General features: G+C 44.4%; 2 protein-coding genes across 3 annotated transcripts in view; one reads left to right on the top strand and one right to left on the bottom strand.

Moving 5' to 3' along the window:
• cpxm1a (carboxypeptidase X (M14 family), member 1a) overlaps positions 1-3,226 on the top strand; it is a 33,517-nt gene extending 30,291 nt beyond the window's left edge. The window contains exon 13 of the mRNA XM_084310884.1: positions 1,121-3,226. Coding sequence (XP_084167010.1) covers positions 1,121-1,446 — 326 coding nt within the window. The 3' untranslated portion in view covers positions 1,447-3,226. The remainder of the gene's footprint in view (positions 1-1,120) is intronic.
• wdr32 (WD repeat domain 32) lies at positions 2,531-24,831 on the bottom strand. Of its 2 annotated transcripts, XM_084310887.1 has the most exons (7): positions 24,100-24,831; positions 21,803-21,916; positions 20,421-20,618; positions 18,805-19,007; positions 17,301-17,378; positions 11,283-11,428; positions 2,531-8,708 (listed from the first exon to the last, which is right to left on the bottom strand). In XM_084310887.1, exons 1-7 carry the CDS (start codon positions 24,606-24,608, stop codon positions 8,337-8,339), a joined length of 1,620 nt encoding a protein of 539 aa, XP_084167013.1. In that variant the 5' UTR covers positions 24,609-24,831; the 3' UTR covers positions 2,531-8,336. The 2 variants fall into 2 exon arrangements, with proteins under 2 accessions (XP_084167013.1, XP_084167014.1); XM_084310888.1 differs by lacking the exon at positions 17,301-17,378.

Genomic DNA, 24,831 nt, shown 5'->3' with positions numbered 1-24,831 from the left:
GGTTCTCGGTTAGATTCCGGCTCCTCCCGGCGGCGTGTCGAAGTGTCCTTGAGCAAGACACTTAACCCTTAACTGCTCCAGATGAGCAGGTTGGCACCTTTCATAGTTGCCTCCGCCATTGGTGTGTGAATGTGTGAGTGAATGGATGAATATGAGGCATGAGTTGTAAAACACTTTGGATAAAAGCTGTTATATAAATGCATTATAGATTACAGTATCTGCAGGTTTCAACAAGTTAAATCTAAGACCTTTTTTTTTATCCACTTTTTCTCCTCCTTTTTCTATTTTTCTCCCATCCCAATTTAGTCGTGCCAATTCTCCCCTCCCCTGTCTTGATCATTGCTTGCATGTGCCCCCCACTGGCCGGTTGTAGGGAGGATAGAAGCCCATCACATTTCCCCTCCGATACATGTGGAGGCAGCCAGTCACATCTTTTCACCTGCCAGCGCGGACTCTCATTTGGCGAGGAGTAACGTGTAGGAGGCTCACACTGCCCCTGCCATTTTCCTGTCTTTGCTGTGCAGGCGCCCTGACCGACCTGTAGGAGTCGCTGTTTACAACGACCACACTACCACCCATCGACTTCCCTCCCGCTAACTCTGCCAATTGAGTCAGTATGACGGCCGGCCCAAGCCGGAGGCAACGCTGACAGCCAGATTCGATACCGGTGTCTCTTGCGTTGGTGACGAGCACAATGTCCGCTGTGCCACCCAGCCACCTAATCTAAGACCTTTTTAATACCACAGCTAAATGTAATACCAATTTCATGACCACACTAGCAAAAAAAGAAAGAAAAACACATAGCGACACAGAACTGGTGGCTGCACTTGAGCGCCAATTTAAATACAAGCTCTCGCCAGACGCACCAAGCTCCCGGTAGCCCTGCTTAAAACAACAACTAAAATACAAAAACATTTCATATATATTATTTAATCTTCCCACAGCTGGGCTGCCCCCCCCCCCCCAAATGTAATACCTCTGCAAATGAAATTTAGGACTTTTGAATACCCTGTAAGGCCTTAAATTGAGAACTATGAATTTAATACTGTTTAAGACTTTTTTAACCTGTAGATACCCTGTAATAGATCTCATATCAACCTCCTGCCTTCCGTTCCCATAGCCGCGGACGGGGACTACTGGCGCCTGCTGAACCCGGGGGACTACAAGGTGGTGGTCTGGGCGGAGGGATACATCCCCGCCATGCGGCGCTGCCAGGTGGGCGTAGAGGCGCGTCCCACCGTCTGCGACTTCAGCCTGGCCAAGAGGCCCAGTCAGAGGCTGAAGGAGGTCCAGGCCAAAGGGGGGAATATCCCCCAGGACCTCCAGCTGCGTCTCCGCGCCCTCAGGCTCCGTGCACTGCGCGCCAGCACCAAGGTTCTCAACCGCCGGAGGTTGAGCCAGAAGGAGGCGCGGAAAACTCGGTCCGCTACGGCACAGAGATTATGAGGGGAGGGAGGGAGAGCGGACGAGAGGCGCCAATACAGCCTTTATGTACTGTACTAGTGAAAGTCTGATCCAGTTAATCTATTCCACTAAAGCTGAGTCAGTTTTAGTGATCCAGTTCATCTACTGTATTCCACTAGATTAAAGCCGAGTCAGTTTTAGTGATCCAATTAATCTACTCTACTGTATTCCACTAGATTAAAGCGGTCACTTTTAGTGATCCAGTTAATCCATTCCACTAAAGATGAGTCAGTTTTAGTGATCCAGTTAATCTATTCCACTAAAGATGTCAGTTTTAGTGATCCAGTTAATCTATTCCACTAGATTATAGCTGAGTCAGTTTTAGTGATCCAGTTAATCTATTCCACTAGATTAAAGATGACTCAGTCTTGGTGATCCAGTTCATCTATTCCACTAGATTAAAGCTGACTCAGTTTTGGTGATCCTGTTAATCTATTCCACTAGACTAGATTAAAGCTGACTGTTTTGGTGATCCAGTTCATCTATTCCACTAGATTAAAGATGACTCAGTCTTGCTTTTGTAAAGGGACTGATGGAGTTGAGGATTATATGCGTCAGCTGGTCTGATCCGCAACGTGTTTTTCTATCACTGTGTGCCTGTATTTGACGATGACAATTAGTCCACGAGGACCAGAAGGTCTCAGATAAATTAACTTTTTTTGTGTGCGTAATCTTTATTCTTGAGTTTCTATAGAGCGTTTCGGTGGCCTATATGCAGGGGTGTAAAAAGTACCCAGAAATTATACTTAAGTGAAAGTATGGTTACCGTCTCAAAATCGGATCAAGTCAGAGTATCCGGCTAAAAACACACTTGAGTAAAAGTAAAAAAGTTTCTACTTTTAAATGTACCTAAGTACTAAACAATTTATTCCAGGGCAATGAAATGTTCCGTTTCGTCCTATTCATCACTCGTACTATCGTTTGTGGCCATCTTCTGTAGCTTGTCACTCTGTCTATTCTTCTGATAGCAGGTGTTTAATCAAAGATCCCCGCTTTCTAGTCTTGCACAAGGACCAATCAGCATGGGTATGGGCGGGTTCATTTTCCATTGATAGGGATTTAAAAAAAATAAAGTGCAGGCTCAGAATTAATAACGTTAACGTTAGTTCGGCCAGAGAAACGAATATACTAATTCAAATTGTTGGACCTGTGAGATTTGTACTTTGTAGGTCTGCATTTTAAATGTAAGGAGTCAAAAGTATGTTTTTTCCCCTCTGCAATGTAATTGAGTAAAAGTACAAGTATACAAACCTAATAATACTTGAGTAAAGTACAAATCCCCAAAAACAGTACTTGAGTAATTGTACTTCATTACAATACTTAAGTACTTTACACCCCTGCCTATATGTGATGTGTGTAGAGTGGGGCTTACAAGGGAAGCAAATAAATACACTTTGTTTACAATGTTTATTGAGAGATCAGTGTTTATCTCAATGTTCATCGAGAGATCAACCTTTCCATCGTCTTAAGGATCTTCATCAGAAGATCCTTAGATGATCGAAACGTTGATCTCTCAATAAGTGTGGGAGCAAGTGTGCCGACTTATTATATTTTCATATTTGTGATGCTGATCTTCTGTTTACTCTGTACCCGATTCCCAGAGTGGATTTACATGCTCTACTTATTCAATAAGTAGCATGACACGACCACAGAGATGCAGATGACCATAGAGTGAATAACCCTGTTCCCATGTTCCGACACCATTTGAGTCAGATGATGTTTTGTTGTGTATATAAACATAATAAATGGTTGTTTATAAAGTTAACCTTACTGGGAGACCTCATGCCTAACCCAAACTACAGATGAAGAAATGTATTTCATATAATAGTTGTGCACCATTACGTCCTGTAAAACCAGTCCCTGGAGCGAAATGGCGTGAAAATAGGCCCCCACCTCTAGTGCAATATTGTAAACACTTTATTTTTTGGTATACTTTTTTATTTATTTAATAAAAATATAGTCTGATGGGGTCCCTGGGACTAAAATCATATCCATGAGCCAATGCATGAGGATCCCTGAAATGAAACAGTCCCTCCGTCCAAATGACTGCCACCTAGTGACAGGTTCTGAACACTGCATCCTAGAGTCAGAGGCTGGAGTCAATTGAAGTACCATAATAAATATTATTTAGTAACGTGGGGATTATTTAAGAGCCATTTAGAAAAACGACAGTGTGAGCATCAAACTTAAGTTCTCTTTTCTTGTCCAGCCCACGAATTGTGAGCCCCTTAACGACGAATACACATTTAGAATGCTCAACCGACCATATTCAATACAGGTTCAAACCGGAACAGAACAAGAAAAAGAAACCCTACTAACGAATAAAGAAACAACACCAGTTCATAAGAAGGAAACAAAAAAAGCAGGTTAGACACTTCTCATCAATGACCACGTGACTGTATGAAAAGCAGGACAGACTACACAGAACATGGAACAACAGAATAACACGCTTGTAGCGGGTAACGGTTACAGACGGGTTTTAAAAAGAAAATAAACCCAAAAAAGAGAAGCTTCCTTCCTTCATACACACAAACGAGTCAGGATGAAGCGCAGACCGCACAGCAGGAAGGGGGGGCAAGCAAACACACCCAGGTCCTACAATCTTAAGACATGTTTTGGCATCGATGGCTCGTTGTAGAGCATCCACCCTCTTATAAATAAAAGAATCGCATATTTCAGAAAAGGCTGGTGTGCATAGTAGTATAGGCTCATGTCTTATCGCTTGTTTATGTCAAAAGTACATCACTTTTATCTATTAAATCACTAAACATCATAAACCTTCTTATAGTAAGGGTGAAGCATCCAGGCGTTTGCTCGGCTCTTGGAGAGACCTCGCTATACTACAGTTGTTTTTGACCGGAGAAAAGCGACAGAGGCACGCGCTGCACGGAACGTTTGCGCGCGGTTCTCTCCCTCTCTTCCGACATGGCTGCCGGTGACCGCCGGCGACCGCTTTAGAAAGAAAATGCCTAATTCATGGGCAGTGATACGAGTAGGTAAAACATCGGACTCTTCCACTGGGTCTTGTTCACAAGATAATAAATTATTACATGTCGCGTCATATATCAACAGCGAGCGACCGTTGTTTCGCACATAGCAACCGTTATCTCTTCCAACATGGGAGGACAGAACGGGCGCTCTAAAACATTCCGTGCGCGGCCTCTACCGTCGGCGAGGAGACGGTTGTGACGTGTAGAATTCCCGAGCGACCCCTTCACCAAGTGGAGAAGAGCACAAGCAAGGGGCTGAAGATGACCAGGGACGGGCACGGTTATTCCTAGCCCCTTTCGTGACTCTGAGGCCTGGTGCGCCCAGCGACCACAGCACTCCGGCATGTCGCAAAGCGGAAGAAGAGAATAAGCCATTTTGATGCAACGCTGCCCTCTGTGACGTTCACGCGTTTATACAAATTATTTAAAATGTTTATTAGCAACGCCGAGCTTTCAAACCATCCCGTTATTTTTGTCCGAAACCCTCGTGCAACTGTGAGTACCTTTGAAATTTCTCTGTGATATAATGAACGGCTCGGCCAGAACCAGTCCTTCATGGTCAACATAGCTTGGTTTGCTATTGAGGAGCAAGTGACTGTGGATTCACATGGCCACACCTTGTTGGCGTGCATCAGTCACGAAAGGGGCACGGTTATTCCAATAGTGGCGTAGGTATTCCACTATAAGCCGATGGTTTCGTTTGCGTCAACGGCACTGATTCAGCCTAACGGTTTCAACGTGTCTTCTATGTTCCAACACATTGGATTTGGTTTCCTTATTTATTCGACTAATAAATGGAAATAAAGTCCCGATTATGACTGTTTGGTGAGTGACGGCGAGGATCACGGGAACCCTTCCGAATATTGATGATATGCCTTCAAATGCCCATCCCTGACGATGGCCTCATAATAGTGTCAAAGTTGGAGTGATGTGAATAATGGTCCGCTCTCACCCAAAGCGGCCAGACTAGACTCAGCCGCTTTGGGTGAGAACGAACCATAAGACAACATAGGGGGGGGGTTCTTTCAGGGATGATTCAGGGCTGCCCCCTTAGTCGAATAATTGGTTTGGTCTTAGTCGACGTAAGATTTTGTTGGTAGATTCTTTTTTTTTATCCACTTTTTATCCTTATTTTTCCATTTTTTTTCCCCATCCCGATTTCATATTTCCAATTCTTCCCTCCCCTGTCTTGAACGTTGCTAGACTATGCCTCCCACTGGTCGGCTGTAGTGAGGATAGAAGCCTTGCATCACGTGTCCCCTCCGGTACACGAGGAGGCAGCCGGTCGCATCTTTTCACCAGACAGCGCGGACTCTCAGTGGCGAGGAGTAACGCGTGGGAGGCTCACGCTGCCCCCGATACTTCCTGTCTCTGCTGTACAGGCGTCACCCAACCGACCTGTAGGAGTCGCTGTCCACATCGTCCAATCCCCACCCATCGACTTTCCACCCGCTACCTCTGCCAATTGAGATAGTATGACGACTGGCCCAAGCCGGAGGCAACGCTGACTCTGGGAGTCGAGACCGGAGTCTCTTGCATTGGTGACGAGCGCAATCTCCGCTACGCCACCCAGCCGCCTTGTTGGTAGATTCTTATGCTTTTTTTCTCCCATAAATTAGTTAATACCTGTAAAAAAAATTATTACAAGCACATCTCTGGTCAGCTCTAGATGTAAAGAGGTCTCCCTGTATTTATTGCATGTGAGAAACACGCTTTTACAGATTTGTCAATTAAATCAACGAATGGATTAGTAGACAAAAGTCCTATGACTATTAGTCGACTGAGAATGTCTCGACCCCGAGGACAGCCCTAATAATAATGATAATAACGCACAGATTAGATAGAAAAGGAAACTTAATCTCCCAAAAATAACTCCCAAGAGGGGGTGTAACACCCAGGGCAGTGGCTGAGGGGTCAGTAGAATTAAAACGCACACCGACTCCGTGCTACATACAGTATAGTGTCGACGACATTCAGTACGACTACATCAATATTAAAAGCGTTAAAAACCAGTAAAGACCAGGAGGAGCTCAGAGAAAAGAGGAGGAGCTCGACAGAGACAACAGGAGGGTAGGAGTCACCGCTGTCCATGAGCGCAGAGAAAAGGCCTCGAGATTAAGAGGTCCTTTTTTAAAAAAGGATAATTCCACTTATTTTCAACCTAGGCCCCATTTATTTTCTATTATGTGTCGTCATATCGAACGATTACGACCGGAGATCTCGTCGACGGAATCGGGAACGAGGTTGGAGTTGTGTTTTCAACCGTGTAACTGTTAGAAGGAACACGCCAACGTCATGGGAAATGCGCTTAGCGTGTTCTCCAGAGTCGGACAAGATGGATGGCAATTTCCTCTCTGTGCGTGCTCTCTCTCTAACTATCCAGCTGCAAGCTAGCCTAGCTTAGCACAAATTAACGGAAGCGGATACGGACCAGCTTTTCCTTTTTTTTTATCCACTTTTTCTATTTTTCTCCCATCCCAATTTCGTGTATCCAATTCTCCCCTCCCCTGTCTTGAACGTTGCTCGACTATGCCCCCCACTGGTCGGCTGTAGGGAGGCTAGAAGCCTTGCATCACGTGTCCCCTCCGGCACACGAGGAGGCAGCCTGTCACATGTTTTCACCTGCCAGCGCGGACTGTCTCTGTCTTCCTGTCTCTGCTGTGCAGGCGTCCCCAACCGACCTGTCCACAACGTCCAATCCCCACCCATCGACTTCCACCTGCTGACTCTGCCAAACGAGCCAGTATGACGGCCGGCCAAAGCCGAAGGCAATGCTGACACCGGGATTCGAGACCGGAGTCTCTTGCATTGGTGACGAGTGCAATCTCCGCTACGCCACCCAGCCGCCCCACGGACCAGCTTTTCCATAATAAACATAAATACACAATAAGACGGTAAGCGCATTTCCCATAATGTTGTTCCTTTAAAAGAAAAGTCCTCCAAAGCAGCCTAATGTGTCTTTTTTTCCACCCCCAACTCTTAATGTACTATGAAAGGATGTATATTATGCGTTTCTTTGCTAACATCCTTTGTTGCACTTTGTCGCTCGTTCATGGTCCCGATTGACAGGACACTGGTCAGAATCGGTCTGTAGTACGCCAGGTAATAGAATAAAATAAATGGGTCTCTAGGTTGGAAATAGCAGGAAATGTCCTTGAAGCAGCGGTCGGTCCAGAGTTCAGATTGTTATGAGCGGAGGAGCAGCACCTGTGACAGTATGAGGGAAGCGGGATGTCCCAGTAGATCAGTCCAGTCTCGAGGACGTTCAAAAAGAAAAAGAAAGGAGATGTACATTATGAAAGAGCGGGAAAACACAAGCATGTCCGTTTCGCACGTTTGTCGCGTTGCCTCGTTTGCGTCTTTTAGTATTTTTACGTCCAGAGGAGGAGGAGGAGGATTAGTCTGGAAATAAGATTCAGAAATGAGATACCACCAATGGTTGTAGACCCCCAAAAAAATAAACTTTACGCAAATTAGTCTTCCGTATGAAAAACAAACGAAACAAAACGACAACCCGATAAAAGGCAGCTGTTTTGTTTTCACAAGAGACACCCTCCAGATACTTTTGTTCTGGACAATAACGATCCGAGGAGCTTCCGTCCTACGAGGGGAATCTCCAGCAAGTCTTCGAATTTTCTTTTCATTCGAGGTCTGAAAGGGTAAAACGTGAAAGTCCGTGACCGCGTGGAGCCACGGTCAGTCAGTCACTCAGTATACATCGAGTCTTTTTACCCCGTTTTCAAATCTTTTTGTTTTTATTTATTCATCCAGAGTCTATAGGCTCTCCCATACTAGCACCGCACTCCACGTGTAATCACACCCGCAGTCCAGTAACGCCATGATTCCACCGCCGCCGTTGACGTCGACGACCGGTCACGCCGGCTAGAACTTGGGCTGGTAGAGGGCCACGCGGCCGCTCAGGCACCCCGAGGCCAGCTGGCAGTGCGTGGGGGAGAACTTGGTGGTGAGCACCACGTCGCTGTGGGAGTACAGGGAGCGCACCTCCTTCAGGCAGCTGGTCTGGACGGGCAGGCAGTCGGTGAGCTCGCCGCAGCGCTCGTCGAAGGCCAGCAGGCGCACGCCGTAGCCGTAGGGGGAGCAGATGAGGCGCCCGTCGGGGCTGAAGCAGAGCTCCTTGATGTAGCCCCGGCCCACGTTGGCCTCCTCGATGTAGTGCGTGAGGCGCAGCGAGCAGCGCGGGGAGACGGGCGGCCGCGTGGGGGCGCCCTCCTGGAACTCGTACACGCACGTCCACTGGGGGGAGAGAGAGAGAGGGGGGGGGGGGGGGTTAGTAAAGGAAAACCGCCTTTCATTATGCTTATGCTAAATGGCTACATTTATATAGCGCTTTTATCCAAAGCGCTTTACAATTTGTTCCTCACATTTTACACATTCACTCTCATTCACACACCGACGGCGAAGGGAACCATGCAAGGTGCCAACCAACTCATCAGGAGCAATTAGGGGTTAAGTGTCTTGCTCAAGGACACTTCCGACACGCTGCCCGGGAGGAGCGGGAATCGAACCAGGAACCTCTGGATTACCAGACAACTGCTCTACCTCCTGAGCCACTGTCCCCCGCTTGTATAATCAGGATATATCAACAAGTCAACAAGTTGAATTTAAGACTTTTTAAGACCCGTTTAATACCACTTATAGCTTAATTTAATACCAATTTCACGATCATACTAGCAAAAATTATAAAAACACATAGAAACACTGATCTTTAAAAGATTTCATTGGGGGGAGACAGTGGTTGAGGAGGTAGAATGGTCGTCTGGTAATCCAGAGGTTCCTGGTTTGATTCCTGCTCCTCCCGGGCAGCGTGTCTAAGTGTCCTTGAGCAAGACACTTAACCCCTAATTGCTCTCAATGAGCAGGTCGCCACCTTGCATGGTCGCCTCCACCGCCGGTGTGTGAGTGGGTCAAATGTGAGGAACAAATTGCAAAGCGATTTGGATAAAAGCACTATATAAATGCACCATTTAAATAGAATGATTGCACATTCCATACTCCTGGTAACCCCGCAAAAAACAATGACTTGAATACAAAAACATTTCATATACTTTATATTATTTAAACTCCTGACAGCCGGGCTGCCCCCCCCCCCCCCCCCCCAAAAAATGTTATACCTGTGCAAATTAAAATTAAGACTTTCTAATACCTTTAAGGCATTATAAATTGAGAATTGAATACTTTACAAATACTAAGACTTTTTAATACCCAGCAGATATACGCTGATCATGGGAACGGGACAAATAAGAGACTAGTGGAAGGTTGTTAGTTGTTGAAGGGGATCCCCTCGTGTTCTAAGAATTCACACAAGCGCCGTGCCCCCCCCAGGACAGCTCAGTCAATATTTCACTCACCACTATTTTCACAAGCTAGAAATGAGAGAGAACCATCAAATCGCTTGGCTGTAAAAACCTGGAACTCCTGCAGAGACAATAACCGGTCCACTGATTTTGTGCTGAAACTACTCTGCGGGGCATATTCACATACATTATTTTTTTATTTTTTATTATTATCTTTTTCCCCCCTCCTTTTTTCCGATTTTCTCCCATCCCACTGTTAGTCGTTATGCCAATTCCCAACCCCCTTCCTGGTTGTTGCGCACTCCCCCCTACTGTTGGTCCGGGAGGCCGGAGACTGTCGCAAAGTGTCGCATGGTTTCCTCCGACACATGTGCAGCCAGCCGGCAGCCAGCCTTGGCAGCGCAGATTCTCACCGGGAGAGTGTAACGTGTGGAAGGTCACACTACCTTTCTCCAGATCCTACCCTCGCTGTGCAGGCGCCCCGACCGAACTGTAGGGGTCGCTGTCCACAACGCCCAGGACCCACCCACGGCTTCCCTCCCCCTAACTCAGCCAAACGAGTTAGTATAGCGATCAGCCCGAGCCAAGGCAATGCCGACTCTCCGGGAGTCGAGACCGCAGCCTCTTGCATTGGTGACGAGCACAATCTCCGCTACGCCACCTGACCGCCCCCTCACATACATTCTTGAAAGTTTTTTTTTTTTTACCTTTATTTACCCAGGGTAGGTTCTCTGAGCACAGACGCTCTTTTTCAGGAACGCCCTGCTTCACATTCACACAGTTCCATTCACACCTGGGAGCAGCTGCCCAGTACAACCACGGACGACACCATTGGCCACTGAGCAACTCCACTGGAGCAGTTGGGGGTTAAGTAAGTGCCTTGCTCAAGGGCACTTCAGCGGTTGGTGAAGTTCCTGCCCGTCCCCGGGGATCGAACCGGCGACCTTCCCGGTCACAAACCCGCTTCTCTAACCTTTTAGGCCACAGCTGCCCCAGGTTTGATCAGTAGATAGAAAACAAAACGTTTTGGAACCTTCTTAAAACCCTTTCACTGCCACACGACAGCCGGTTAACCCTTTCACTGTGACAATACAGAAGGTTAGCCCTTTACTATCACACAACCGACGGCGATGCTCCATCATTAGCTCCGCATTTGCGGAGCTAATGATGGAGCATCGCCGTCGGTTGTGTGATAGTAAAGGGCTAACCTTCTGTCGTGTGGCAGTGGAAGGGTTAACCGGTTGTGATTCAGAATATAGATCCGTTTCTTACTCCAGAGTTTACAAACATTACCAACGTAAACAGACCGTTCACAGACAGAACCGACACAGCAGACATAACTGAAGATGGAGCTCAGTCAATCAGCTATAGAATTAAAACACGTCACCATTGCTCTATGTGTTGTTTTTGGTGGTGGGTGGTACCGATTTGTTTAATTTTGGATCGCCCGATGGGTCTTTGAATTAAGCCACGGTGTGTGTGTGTGTTTTGGGGGTCAAAAAGGGTCACTGACCTCCTGGTCGTCCGTGTTGCTGGAGCAGCGGATGAGCGCGGCCCAGCCTTTGGGGTGGAGCTGTAGGGAGGTGATGCAGTTCCCTCGGTCCCGCTCCCCTGGGATGTCCGGAGTCAGCACCTCGAGGCTGTTCTTCGGAGACAGGCCTGGGAGAGGGGGCGAGAGAGGGGGCGAGAGAGGCTGAAACCCTTTGCACCGAAGACCCATAGAAATCCGGTTTGAAAATGGTCTTGGGACAGCCCCATGTAGTTGCAGTTGTAAACTCAAATCTAAATCATGTTTGAATGTGATGCATCACAAGAAACTACTCAAAACCTCTACTGTCTTAACTATGAACGAACACAACACTAACTTACCATCTTTAGATAATAAAGTACTCAACCTCTACAGTCTTCAACTATGAACGAACACAACACTAACTTACCATCTTTATATAATAAAGTACTCAACCTCTACTGTCTTTAACTATGAACGAACACAACACTAACTTACCATCTTTATATAATAAAGTACTCAACCCTCTACTGTCTTTAACTATGAACGAACACAACACTAACTTACCATCTTTATATAATAAAGTACTCAACCTCTACTGTCTTTAACTATGAACGAACACAACACTAACTTACCATCTTTAGATAATAAAGTACTCAAACCTCTACCGTCTTTAACTATGAACGAACACAACACTAACTTACCATCTTTAGATAATAAAGTACTCAACCTCTACTGTCTTTAACTATGAATAAACACAACACTAACTTACCATCTTTATATAATAAAGTACTCAACCTCTACTGTCTTTAACTATGAACGAACACAACACTAACTTACCATCTTTAGATAATAAAGTACTCAAACCTCTACCGTCTTTAACTATGAATAAACACAACACTAACTTACCATCTTTATATAATAAAGTACTCAACCTCTACTGTCTTTAACTATGAACAACACAACACTAACTTACCATCTTTAGATAATAAAGTACTCAACCCTCTACCGTCTTTAACTATGAACAACACAACACTAACTTACCATCTTTAGATAATAAAGTACTCAAACCTCTACCGTCTTTAACTATGAACAACACAACACTAACTTACCATCTTTAGATAATAAAGTACTCAACCTCTACTGTCTTCAACTATGAACGAACACAACACTAACTTACCATCTTTATATAATAAAGTACTCAACCTCTACCGACTTCAACTATGAACGAACACAACACTCTAACTTACCATCTTTATATAATAAAGTACTCAACCTCTACGGTCTTTAACTATGAACGAACACAACACTAACTTACTTACCATCTTTAGATAATAAAGTACTCAACCTCTACTGTCTAACTATGAACGAACACAACACTAACTTACTATCTTTAGATAATAAAGTACTCAACCTCTACTGTCTTTAACTATGAACGAACACAACACTCTAACTCACCATCTTTAGATAATAAAGTACTCAACCTCTACTGTCTAACTATGAACGAACACAACACTAACTTACTATCTTTAGATAATAAAGTACTCAACCCTCTACTGTCTTCAACTATGAATGAACACAACACTAACTTACTATCTTTATATAATAAAGTACTCAACCCTCTACTGTCTTCAACTATGAACGAACACAACACTCTAACTCACCATCTTTAGATAATAAAGTACTCAACCTCTACTGTCTTTAACTATGAACGAACACAACACTAACTTACCATCTTTAGATAATAAAGTACTCAAACCTCTACCATCTTTAACTATGAATGAACACAACACTAACTTACCATCTTTATATAATAAAGTACTCAACCCTCTACCGTCTTTAACTATGAACGAACACAACACTAACTTACCATCTTTATATAATAAAGTACTCAACCTCTACTGTCTTTAACTATGAACAACACAACACTAACTTACCATCTTTAGATAATAAACTACTCAAACCTCTACCGTCTTTAACTATGAACGAACACAACACTAACTTACCATCTTTATATAATAAAGTACTCAACCCTCTACCGTCTTTAACTATGAACCAACACAACACTAACTTACCATCTTTATATAATAAAGTACTCAACCTCTACTGTCTTTAACTATGAACGAACATAACACTAACTTACCATCTTTAGATAATAAAGTACTCAAACCTCTACCGTCTTTAACTATGAACGAACATAACACTAACTTACCATCTTTAGATAATAAAGTACTCAAACCTCTACCATCTTCAACTATGAACGAACACAACACTAACTTACCATCTTTATATAATAAAGTACTCAACCTCTACTGTCTTTAACTATGAACGAACACAACACTAACTTACCATCTTTAGATAATAAAGTACTCAACCTCTACCGTCTTTAACTATGAACGAACACAACACTAACTTACCATCTTTAGATAATAAAGTACTCAAACCTCTACCGTCTTTAACTATGAACGAACACAACACTAACTTACCATCTTTATATAATAAAGTACTCAACCCTCTACCGTCTTTAACTATGAACCAACACAACACTAACTTACCATCTTTATATAATAAAGTACTCAACCTCTACCGTCTTTAACTATGAACGAACACAACACTAACTTACCATCTTTAGATAATAAAGTACTCAAACCTCTACCGTCTTTAACTATGAATGAACACAACACTAACTTACCATCTTTATATAATAAAGTACTCAACCCTCTACCGTCTTTAACTATGAACCAACACAACACTAACTTACCATCTTTATATAATAAAGTACTCAACCTCTACCGTCTTTAACTATGAACGAACACAACACTAACTTACCATCTTTAGATAATAAAGTACTCAAACCTCTACCATCTTCAACTATGAACGAACACAACACTAACTTACCATCTTTAGATAATAAAGTACTCAAACCTCTACCATCTTCAACTATGAACGAACACAACACTAACTTACCATCTTTAGATAATAAAGTACTCAAACCTCTACCGTCTTTAACTATGAATAAACACAACACTAACTTACCATCTTTATATAAAGTACTCAACCTCTACTGTCTTTAACTATGAACAACACAACACTAACTTACCATCTTTAGATAATAAAGTACTCAACCCTCTACCGTCTTTAACTATGAACAACACAACACTAACTTACCATCTTTAGATAATAAAGTACTCAAACCTCTACCGTCTTTAACTATGAACGAACACAACACTAACTTACCATCTTTAGATAATAAAGTACTCAACCTCTACTGTCTTCAACTATGAACGAACACAACACTAACTTACCATCTTTATATAATAAAGTACTCAACCTCTACCGACTTCAACTATGAACGAACACAACACTCTAACTTACCATCTTTATATAATAAAGTACTCAACCTCTACGGTCTTTAACTATGAACGAACACAACACTAACTTACTTACCATCTTTAGATAATAAAGTACTCAACCTCTACTGTCTAACTATGAATGAACACAACACTAACTTACTATCTTTAGATAATAAAGTACTCAACCCTCTACTGTCTTCAACTATGAATGAACACAACACTAACTTACTATCTTTATATAATAAAGTACTCAACCCTCTACTGTCTTCAACTATGAACGAACACAACACTCTAACTCACCATCTTTAGATAATAAAGTACTCAACCTCTACCGTCTTCAACTATGAACGAACACAACACTCTAAAACTTACCATCAAGATTCAAGAGAAAGTACTCAACCTCAAATACTAAAATACAAAATAAAGTACTCAAACCTCTACTGTCCTTAACTATGAATGAACACCACACTCCTCACCGTCTTAGATAATGTTTGAAACCATTGTTCCTGAAAACTGAGTTATTATAAGGTTCTTCATCTGAGCTACTCGTTGTCGACAACAATAACTGCATTTTTCAGTAAACTTGTGAAGTTGAAGAGAAAACAGGCTGATCACTGGCTCATCAATGTCATCAATGTGTCAGCAGCTGGAGAACGAACGGCTACAAAACTCGAGAACTACCGGTACTAGGAATGTCTGACCACTAAGTGTGTCCGACTCTTTACCACCAAAACCTGCACGGACTACAATCTATATCATGCCAGTTAGGGTACCTTGTGTATACCGTTTACTTTTACTCGTACTCATATATATTCAGATTCAAATTATTTATTACCTATATTTATTGTAACGTAAAATATAACCGATAGACCCTCATCTGCACCTTTGTTTACACCGTTTATTTTTCTCATATCTTTATATTCAGAGTTACACACTTAACCCCTAACTGCTCCCGATGAGCAGGTTGGCACCTTGCATGGTCGCCTCCGCCATCAGTGTGTGAGTGAATGTGAGGAACTAAATTGTAAAGTGCTTTGGATAAAAGGGCTATATAAAACGCACCATTTACCCTTTACCATTTTTATTAGAGCATGGCCGTCACAGTGTGGCAGTGATGAAGGAGCTCGCCCAGAAACACATCAGTGAATAAAGCCACTGAAGGGAAGTTGGCGCCTTTCACTGTGTGAATATTAGGGATGGGTATCGAATCTGGTATTTAAAAGAAAATGATAATAATTGTCCGATGACGTCAACGTTTCGTTTACCGCAAAACGAAAACCTATGAAGTGTGCAGCACGTTCACGCGCACAATACACGCTTATAGGATTTTACTTGATTCAACAACAACAAAGCAGTCGAGGCAATGGCAAGCCGAAAACGGTGTTACACTTTACAAAGCTAGGTGCAGACAACGCTCGCTGCAAATTAACTAATTGTTTCAAATAAATAATAATGATAATAAATAATTAGAAGTTTGGACTAATTTTTTACAACTGAGGTAGGTAGATTAAATTTTTAGAGACTAAAGTACAGAAAAAGGTACCGTTGGGTACCGGTATCGATTCAAATGTGAACGGTACCCAACCCTAGTATAGTGAATATGTAAGAATCTGTAACACAGGACTCTGCTAGCTTGCTGCTTTTGTCATTCCACCTCCCATGTGCGCGTGTACACAGTATCTAATAAAAAGGCATATATTAGCCTTCGAGGTCCAGCGATTCTTTATGAAAAGCGGCAAATCGCTTTTTTTTCTCTCACAATTCTATTTGTTACAAGGAGAATGAGCTAGAGTTTTGTCCATATAGATGTATAATTTATTATGTTTATTACGGGGAGAATGAGTTAAAGAGTCTTGTCCATATAGATGTATTATTAAATTGTATTATATTTGTTCCAAGGAGAATGAGCTAGCCGAAGAGTTTTGTCCATATTGATGTGTTATTTTTAGAATGTTTGTTACAAGGAGAATGAGCTAGCTAAAGAGTTTTGTGTTATTTATTCGGTTCAGGAATATCTACACTGACTAGCATCCCCCCACCCTTTATCTTTGCTCCAATGTCCCCAATTTAGTTGTTATGCCAATTCCCTTCCTGGTCGTTGCGCTGCCCTACTGTCAGTCTGGGGAGGGTGTAGACTACCACATGCTGCCCTACTGTCAGTCTGGGGAGGTTGTAGACTACCACATGCTGCCCTACTGTCAGTCTGGGGAGGTTGTAGACTACCAAATGCTGCCCTACTGTCAGTCTGGGGAGGTTGTAGAACTACCACATGCCTCCTCCAATACATTTGGAGTCGCCAGCCGCTTCTTTTCACCTGACAACGAGGAGAACGTAACACGTGCGGAGGTTTGCGCTATTTCCCCCAGATCCCCTCCCTGCTGACCGACCAGTAGGAGTCACTGTTGCAACGACCAGGACTCCTACCCTACCGGCTTCCCACCCGCGAACACTGCCAATCGTGTTCATAGGGACGACTGACAGAGCCAGAGGCACCACTGCCGGGAATTGAACACCGGGTCTCCGTGGTGGTAGTGCCGAGACCTCTACACTACCCAGCCGCCCACGACCGGCTAGCATCTTTGCCGTGGATTTCAGCAGCCGGTAATAGAACTACCAAGCGGCGAAAGTGGGCGGGACAACGCGAGGTGAATAAAGCGAGAGTTTCTCTCACCTTCCCTGTGCGGGTGGATCTTGCTGGAATCGTTTCCCTGGCGAGCGCTTCCAGTGGACCTGGACGCTGATCCTCCGTCTTAAGGAGAGAGGAGGTTCAACATAAGATGATCCTCAAAATAATGTAAAAACATTACAGAATGTTAATAAGAAGATGCACCTGGCGCCTCGGAAACCACATGGTCTAGGATCAAATCCCGCCAGAGGTTTCTCTCCTTCTCTTCTCTCCCCTTCTCTTCTCGTCGCTCTCTGACTCCCTCCAAGTCTTCACTGTAATTCTAAATAACGAAAGCCTAGGTTCCCTGACTTCTTAATACCACTTAAGAGCTAAATTGAATACCAATTTCATGACCATACTACTAGCAAGAAAATGTAATAAACAAACACATAGCGACACTGAACTGGCAGCTGCACTTGCGCGGCAATTTAGATCTCGCACGTTCCATACAAGCTCTCGCCAGACGCACCAAGCTCCCAGACGCTCCGCAAAAAACAATGAGTTGAATACAAAAACATTTCATATATTTAATATTATTTCATCTCCAAACAGCCGGACTGCGTGCGCCCCCCAAGAATTTAATACCTGTGCAAATTAAATTAAGACGTTTTAATACCTTTGAACCCTTTCACTACAGAAGGTTAACCTTTCACTACCACACTACAGACGGTTAACAGTCTGTAGTGTGGTAGTGAAAGGGTTAACACTTTGTCGTGTGGCAGTGAAAGGGTTAACCATTTGGTAGAGTGGTGGTGAAAGGGTTAAGGCATTCAATTGAGAATTATGAATGTAATACTTTTTAAATACCCCGCAGATACCCTGTAAATGTAAAGTGTGTCCTTGCTGGTGTGTAATACACACACACACACACACATAATATAGGTTTATTGTGTGTAGGCTAATAGAACAGTTATCCCGTTTTTAAGGCTAAACTACCAGCCTATAGTGTTCTCAACACGAGAGGGCTTGTACTTCACACGATACTCCGAGAGAGAATGATTCAGGGACCCGTTTTAATCTCCCAAGACCCCACATGTGGGTTGAAAAACACTGACCCACGCATTCCCCATTCACAATGTTGACTCAGCGACTACCTCAGGCAATCAGGCCGCTAGACTAGCGAGGGCCGGCCCTGCGGGTCCAGCGAAAAAATACTAATCAAGGCCTTGCTCTCTTTCCTCCGACATGGCCGCCTGTGATGGCTCATTTCTGTGCAGCGGTAGAGTGCGTAACACACGCAAGGCTCATTTAAGCAGATGCTGTTATACAGAGTACAGAGAGTACATAGAGTACAGAGAAGCTACAAACGCTGGAAAAGGGGCGATATCACAGTTCCACTGCGACTTGTTTACAAGAACCAGTAATAAAACATCAGATTATACAATTTCTGTCGATATATTTCTCTCACATGAACACATAGCAACCATTGTTTTCCTCCGACGCGGGAGGACAAGTGGGCGTTCCGAAACGTCCAGTGAAAAGGCCCTCTATCGGGAGCGGACCTTACCCGAGCTGAGGGGAGTGCGTCGGGCCCGCAGCATGCGGTAGCTGCCGACCTCCAGGGACTGGGTGAGGTCCAGGTCGTGGAGGATGAGGAGGTACCCGGAGGACGTGGAGATCAGCATCTTGGAGCAGTCGGGCGTCAGACGCATCCTCATCAGGTAGCGGGTGTGGAAGAACTTCTTGTGCGGGCAGCCGTCCTCCGTGAACCTGTGGAGGGATAGCGATCGGAAGGAAGATTTAGAGACCGTTTGAAGTGAGGACCACGTATGCTGCGATTACCTGCAATAATCTGATGGTTCATCATTCCGTCAGACCAGCAATGAGTACCTTGTGGACTCGACTAGTTGGTGCATCTTTTATAATATTTTATTTTCAGTTTTTATAGTTTCACAAACACACATCACAACAAATTAGTGCATAGTTAGTGCATCTTTAACTAGGGAATAAATGCTTGCACTACACCAAGAACAATAAAGTTAATTATCATGAAAAACATTGCCCTGGTATTTAATATTACTTTATATTGTATTGTATGTCTATACTATGTATATTATTAACTGCTCACATTGTCCATACAGTACACATATAGTGCACAGTACACACATAGTATGCCTATATCAGATCATGATCTGATGTAGTCATCAGATCATACATTTAGCATTTAGCAGTTATCATTTTTAGATTATATATTAGATTAAGATTATATATTGCATATATTTAGCATTTCGTTTTTTTTCAGACTATATATTAGATTAGATTTAGATTATTGGATTAGATTATATATTGTAACTATTATTGTAGGGCAAATATAACAGAGGACATACATACATATCTCGCACCTTGTTGACCATTATGCACATGTCCAGAGTTAATTATGTTAACCATATTGATTTGTTATATTGTTTACACTGATTTTTAATACCTGTACCCTCCCTCCCCCCTCCCCCATGCTGCTATGATGCCTGAATTTCCCCAAGGGGATCAATAAAGGAATATCTTATCTTATACTGCTGCCTACTATGCTAATATGTCTATTCTACTATGCACTCAAGTTCAACACTGTTTTTTTATTTTTTTTTTTATTCTATTTATTTTTGGGCTTTCTGTATTTTTCACCCATCCCAATTTTGTCGACCTGGGGAGGGTGTAGAACTACGACATGCCTCCTCCGATACATGTGGAGTCGCCAGCCGCTTCTTTTCACCGGACAGCGAGGAGTTTCACTGGGGGAACGTAGCGCGTGCAGAGGTTCATGCTATTTCCCCAAGATCCCCTCCCTGCTGAGTCGCAGTTTACAACGACCAGGACACATACCCCACCAGCTTCCCACCCTCTAACACTGCCAATTGTGTTAGTAGGGACGAATGACCAAGCCAGGGGTACCGCTGACAGCTGGATTCGATCCCAGAGTCTCTGCGGTGGTAGGCGAAAGCTTAGTCCACTGCGCTACCCAGCCGCCCAAGTTCAACACTGTTTGACGAACAATGCCACTGACCCTTAGCTGCCAGAGATGCACCCCTCCTGCTGACCTGTTGTACACAATTTGTAAGTCGCTTTGGATAAAAGCGTCAGCTAGATGATTAAGTACACACACACACACACACACACACACACACAGACCTGTTCGTGTCCCACGTAATGACGTTGCCGTCAAAGCCGGATGTGACGAGGAGACGGGTGTTGGTATCATACTCGATGTTCTTCACCCAGCTGGCGTGTCCGTGCAACGAGCAGACCTTGGCGTTCAACTTCCGAAGATCCCACAATGCAATGGTGGTGTCGTCGGAGCAGGTGGCAAACAGGCGATTGTCTAGGAACCTGTAGGGGGGCAATGTGTTCAAACGGCTGCGTGTTTAAGACTATCCACCATGTTGACGTGTTGTCATATCTACACTTCCTCCTCTCACGTGCACGTTTTTTTTAGCAGACGCTGTTATACAGAGTACAGAGAGTAGAAGCTACAAATGCATGAACCAAGACAGGATGAACATCGGAGATGCTTTAATAAAAAGGAGATAATTGAGGAGTGCAAAATCCTTTTCCAGCCATGCAGAAATGGGCACTCTATGCAAGTAGTTATGCTAATCGAGCTAGGTAAGTTAGCTAGCTAAGGCTATTCGTAAGTTAGCTAGCTAACGTTTATTTCACAAGTTGTTTCGGCTGTTCACTGGTCTCCTTTTTCCCTTTCTCTCTAGCTTTCAGTGAGGGAGGGGCAGCGCTTCACCAGAGCTAACCAAAACGACTATGTTGTCATTTTAATGCCTTTGTCGGTCAGTTAGGGACAGGGGTGTAAAGTACTTGAGTAATTGTACTTAGTTGCAATACTCAAGTACTGTTTTGGGGGATTTGTACTTTACTCAAGTATTATTAGGTTTGTATACTTGTACTTTTTCTCAATTACATTTCAGAGAAAAAAACAATACTTTTTACTCATTTAAAATGCAGACCTACAAAGTACAAAGTACAAATCTCTGTCCAACAATTTTAATTATTATATTTGTTTCTCTGGGCAAAATAACGTTACCGTTATTAATCCTGCGGCCGCACTTTATTTAAAAACAGCCAATCAAATCCCGATCAATGGAAAATTAACCCGCCCAGCCCCATACCCATGCGGATTGGTCCTTGTGCAAGACTAGAAAGCGGGGATCTTTGATTAAACACCTGCTATCAGAAGAGTAGACAGTCAGAACAAATTTTTTACTTTAACTTTTTAGTACTTATGTACATTTAAAAGTAGGAACTTTTTTACTTTTACTCAAGTGTGTTTTAGCCAGATAGTCTGACTTTTACTTGAGTACAATTTTGAGACGGTACCCATACTTTCACTTAAGTATAATTTCTGGGTACTTTTTACACCCCTGGTTAGGGATATTCAATTATTGTAGGCCGGCTCTCTGGGTCCGGGGAAAAGTAAGGGAACACAACTACAACAACAACATGCTTACCTAACCCTACATCTTCCCCGTTGCTAAATGTATACTAATGCCATGCGGTCTGACCTTATGTTGTTGACGCAGTCTTCGTGGGCCTCCACCAGGGTCTTGATGTGTTTGGATGAGATGGGATCGAACAGGAGCACCTCCGTCTGTTCACAGGCCACAGTCAGCACAGACCTGAGGAGAGAAACACACACTAATAATCAGACCGTGTTTCCCACAACCTCTTAGTTAATTGATGGTGTGTGGTGTCAGCATAGAAATCGTCATTATGTTGGCGTCAGCCAGGCTATGTTACACCAGGGACACACAGGACGCAGAAGCGCCCCGTGAAGTGTCAACTCTTGAACGAGCAGGAACCTGGCTGTTCACACCAGAAGAGCAGGAGCCTGGCTGTTCACCCCAGAAGAGCAGGACTCGCCTGGCTGTTCACACCAGAAGAGCAGGAGCCTGGCTGTTCACACCATGAAGAGCAGGAGTCTGGCTGTTCACCCCAGAAGAGCAGGAGTCTGGCTGTTCACCCCAGAAGAGCAGAAGCCTGGCTGTTCACACCATGAAGAGCAGGAGTCTGGCTGTTCACCCCAGAAGAGCAGGAGTCTGGCTGTTCACCCCAGAAGAGCAGCAGCCTGGCTGTTCACACCAGAAGAGCAGAAGCCTGGCTGTTCACACCAGAAGAGCAGGAGTCTGGCTGTTCACACCAGAAGAGCAGCAGCCTGGCTGTTCACACTAGAAGAGCAGGAGCCTGGCTGTTCACACCAGAAGAGCAGGAGCCTGGCTGTTCACCCCAGAAGAGCAGCAGCCTGGCTGTTCACACCAGAAGAGCAGAAGCCTGGCTGTTCACACCAGAAGAGCAGGAGTCTGGCTGTTCACACCAGAAGAGCAGCAGCCTGGCTGTTCACACTAGAAGAGCAGGAGCCTGGCTGTTCACACCAGAAGAGCAGGAGCCTGGCTGTTCACACCAGAAGAGCAGGAGCCTGGCTGTTCACACCAGAAGAGCAGGAGCCTGGCTGTTCACCCCAGAAGAGCAGCAGCCAATATAACCCACTCTGATATTTCCAGCAACATGGGGACATAATGGTTCCTGCAAAGTAGTTTATGCAAAACGTAAAAAGCTTTCTAAACCATTTTTCTTGGTGCTCAGTGTGGTTTCTCTTCATGTTCTCACTCAATTGAAAATTACCTTGAAGAAAAGGTTTTCTGTCAGTTAAGTTGTCACAGCCCTTTGACTGTAAAAGTGACATAGAAGAGGGCGGCTGGGTGGCGCAGCGGAGATTGCGCTCGTCACCAATGCAAGAGACTCCGGTCTCGAATCCGGGTGTCAGCACGAAATTGGGATGGGAGAAAAATAGAAAAATAAGGAGAAAAGTGGATAAAAAAAAAAGTGACATAGAAGACAATGTGTCTGAGACAGAGGATGGTGTTGAGGAGGACCCTGATTATGAGGAAAGATAATAATACGACCCTTAGTGCAGAGATGCTCCTGTTGTCTCTCAACCACAAGCAGAAATGGAAAGTTATCATGGTCAAGCTACCCACTTGAAAAGGGTAGGCTTAGTGCTGTCATAAAAATGGTTCCAGGCCCCATCAGATGTCAGTCATGTCCAAGACATAAAGTCAGCATTCAAGCTCACATAACACCATCAACTGAGAAGGATATACTTGAGATGACAAATTTTAGAGGGGCGGCGTGTATATGGGGACAGGTTGAAGGAGTTGGATGGGACCCACTTGCAAGCCTACATTTGGTTGCTCATTTTAGCAGTAGTGTACAAATTAAAAGGAGAAGCAACAGCAAGCCTTTGGGATGCTGACACAGGAAGGATTCCAGCCACCATGTCTCTAGTCTAAAGACATTCCATATTATATCTCATGTCATACCTTTGATGACATGAAAAGAGACAGGGGGTATGTCAATCAGTAACATTTTATGATGATTTCTATTTTTTTTTCTTTCGATAGTCACATAATAGGATTTCTGGATGTATAATGGGGTGGGTGGGGTATTGTTTTATTTAAATGGTTATTATTTAGGTACATACATTTGGGTAACAGTTTTTGATTATGATAATTTTCTGGAGGTTTAAACTGCTTTTGATTGATTGAAAACTTTATTAACAGATTGCAGAATGGGTACAGTACAGTTCAATACATACAATTGTTAAGTAGATGCAGACCAGAGAAAGACTTTCGTCTTGTTTACATCAGGGTCCCCCATTTTCAATTCATCATATGCTGGGGTCAAAATGACCACAAGGCTAAAGAAGGGTGTAAAAGTAAATGTGAGGATGATGACAGGAGGGTTAATAACGTGCCACAAACAAATAGAAATAATGGTCCTCGACCTCGACATCCATCCTTACCCATCGGGAGAATACTCCAGGTTGAACACCGCGCCGTGCGTCTGCGTGCTCAGGTTCACGGAGTCCGCCGCCGGGCTCATGGAGCAGTACAAGTTCGTCATGGTCCTGAAGTTATCCCGGGACGGGTCGACGAAGAGCCCTCTCCCGATCGTCCTGGTCCGCAGCCAGGAGAACAAGCTACTCCCGCCGCTGTTCACCGGGCCGACGCCGACGCCGCCGCTCTCCGTCTTCGGTCCCTTGGTGCTGGACTTCGACCCGGGCGGACTGCGCTCCTCCCGCGGGGGCTCCTCGCCGTCGCCGCCGCCGCTGCTCCCGGGGGCCGGCGGGATCCTGATGGTGCTGTCATCGTCGTCGTCCGAGTCTTCGATGTCGCCGGGGTCCTCCTCGTCCTCCTCCTTGTCGGGGGACACGGGGTTGTTGTTGGGCCTGCTGCTGCTGCTGCTGCCTTGTTGTTGCGACTCTTCTTCGGCGGCGTCCTCGCTACTGTCGCTCTGGTGCTCCGAGCTCATGGTAGCGTCGCCGGGGTCCAGAGCCGAGCCCCGTCGGTCTGTCTGGGTCTCTCTCTCTCTCTCTCGGTTCAAACCAAGAAGAAGAAGAGCGCAATGACGTTAGTTATCCAGCGAGCAATAGTACACAAACTCTCCCTCCGGCCATTTAAACCCCCCTCGTACTAACTGGTTCTCGGTTGCATTCGTTACGTTAGATATAGATCCTGTTTTGTTGTCAGTCTAG

The sequence above is a fragment of the Notolepis coatsorum genome (assembly GCF_963971535.1).
Source record: "Notolepis coatsorum genome assembly, chromosome: 3".
Lineage (NCBI taxonomy): Eukaryota > Metazoa > Chordata > Actinopteri > Aulopiformes > Paralepididae > Notolepis > Notolepis coatsorum.
The sequence above is the reverse complement of the archived record's forward strand: the minus strand, read 5'-3'. Positions and strand labels throughout refer to the sequence as shown.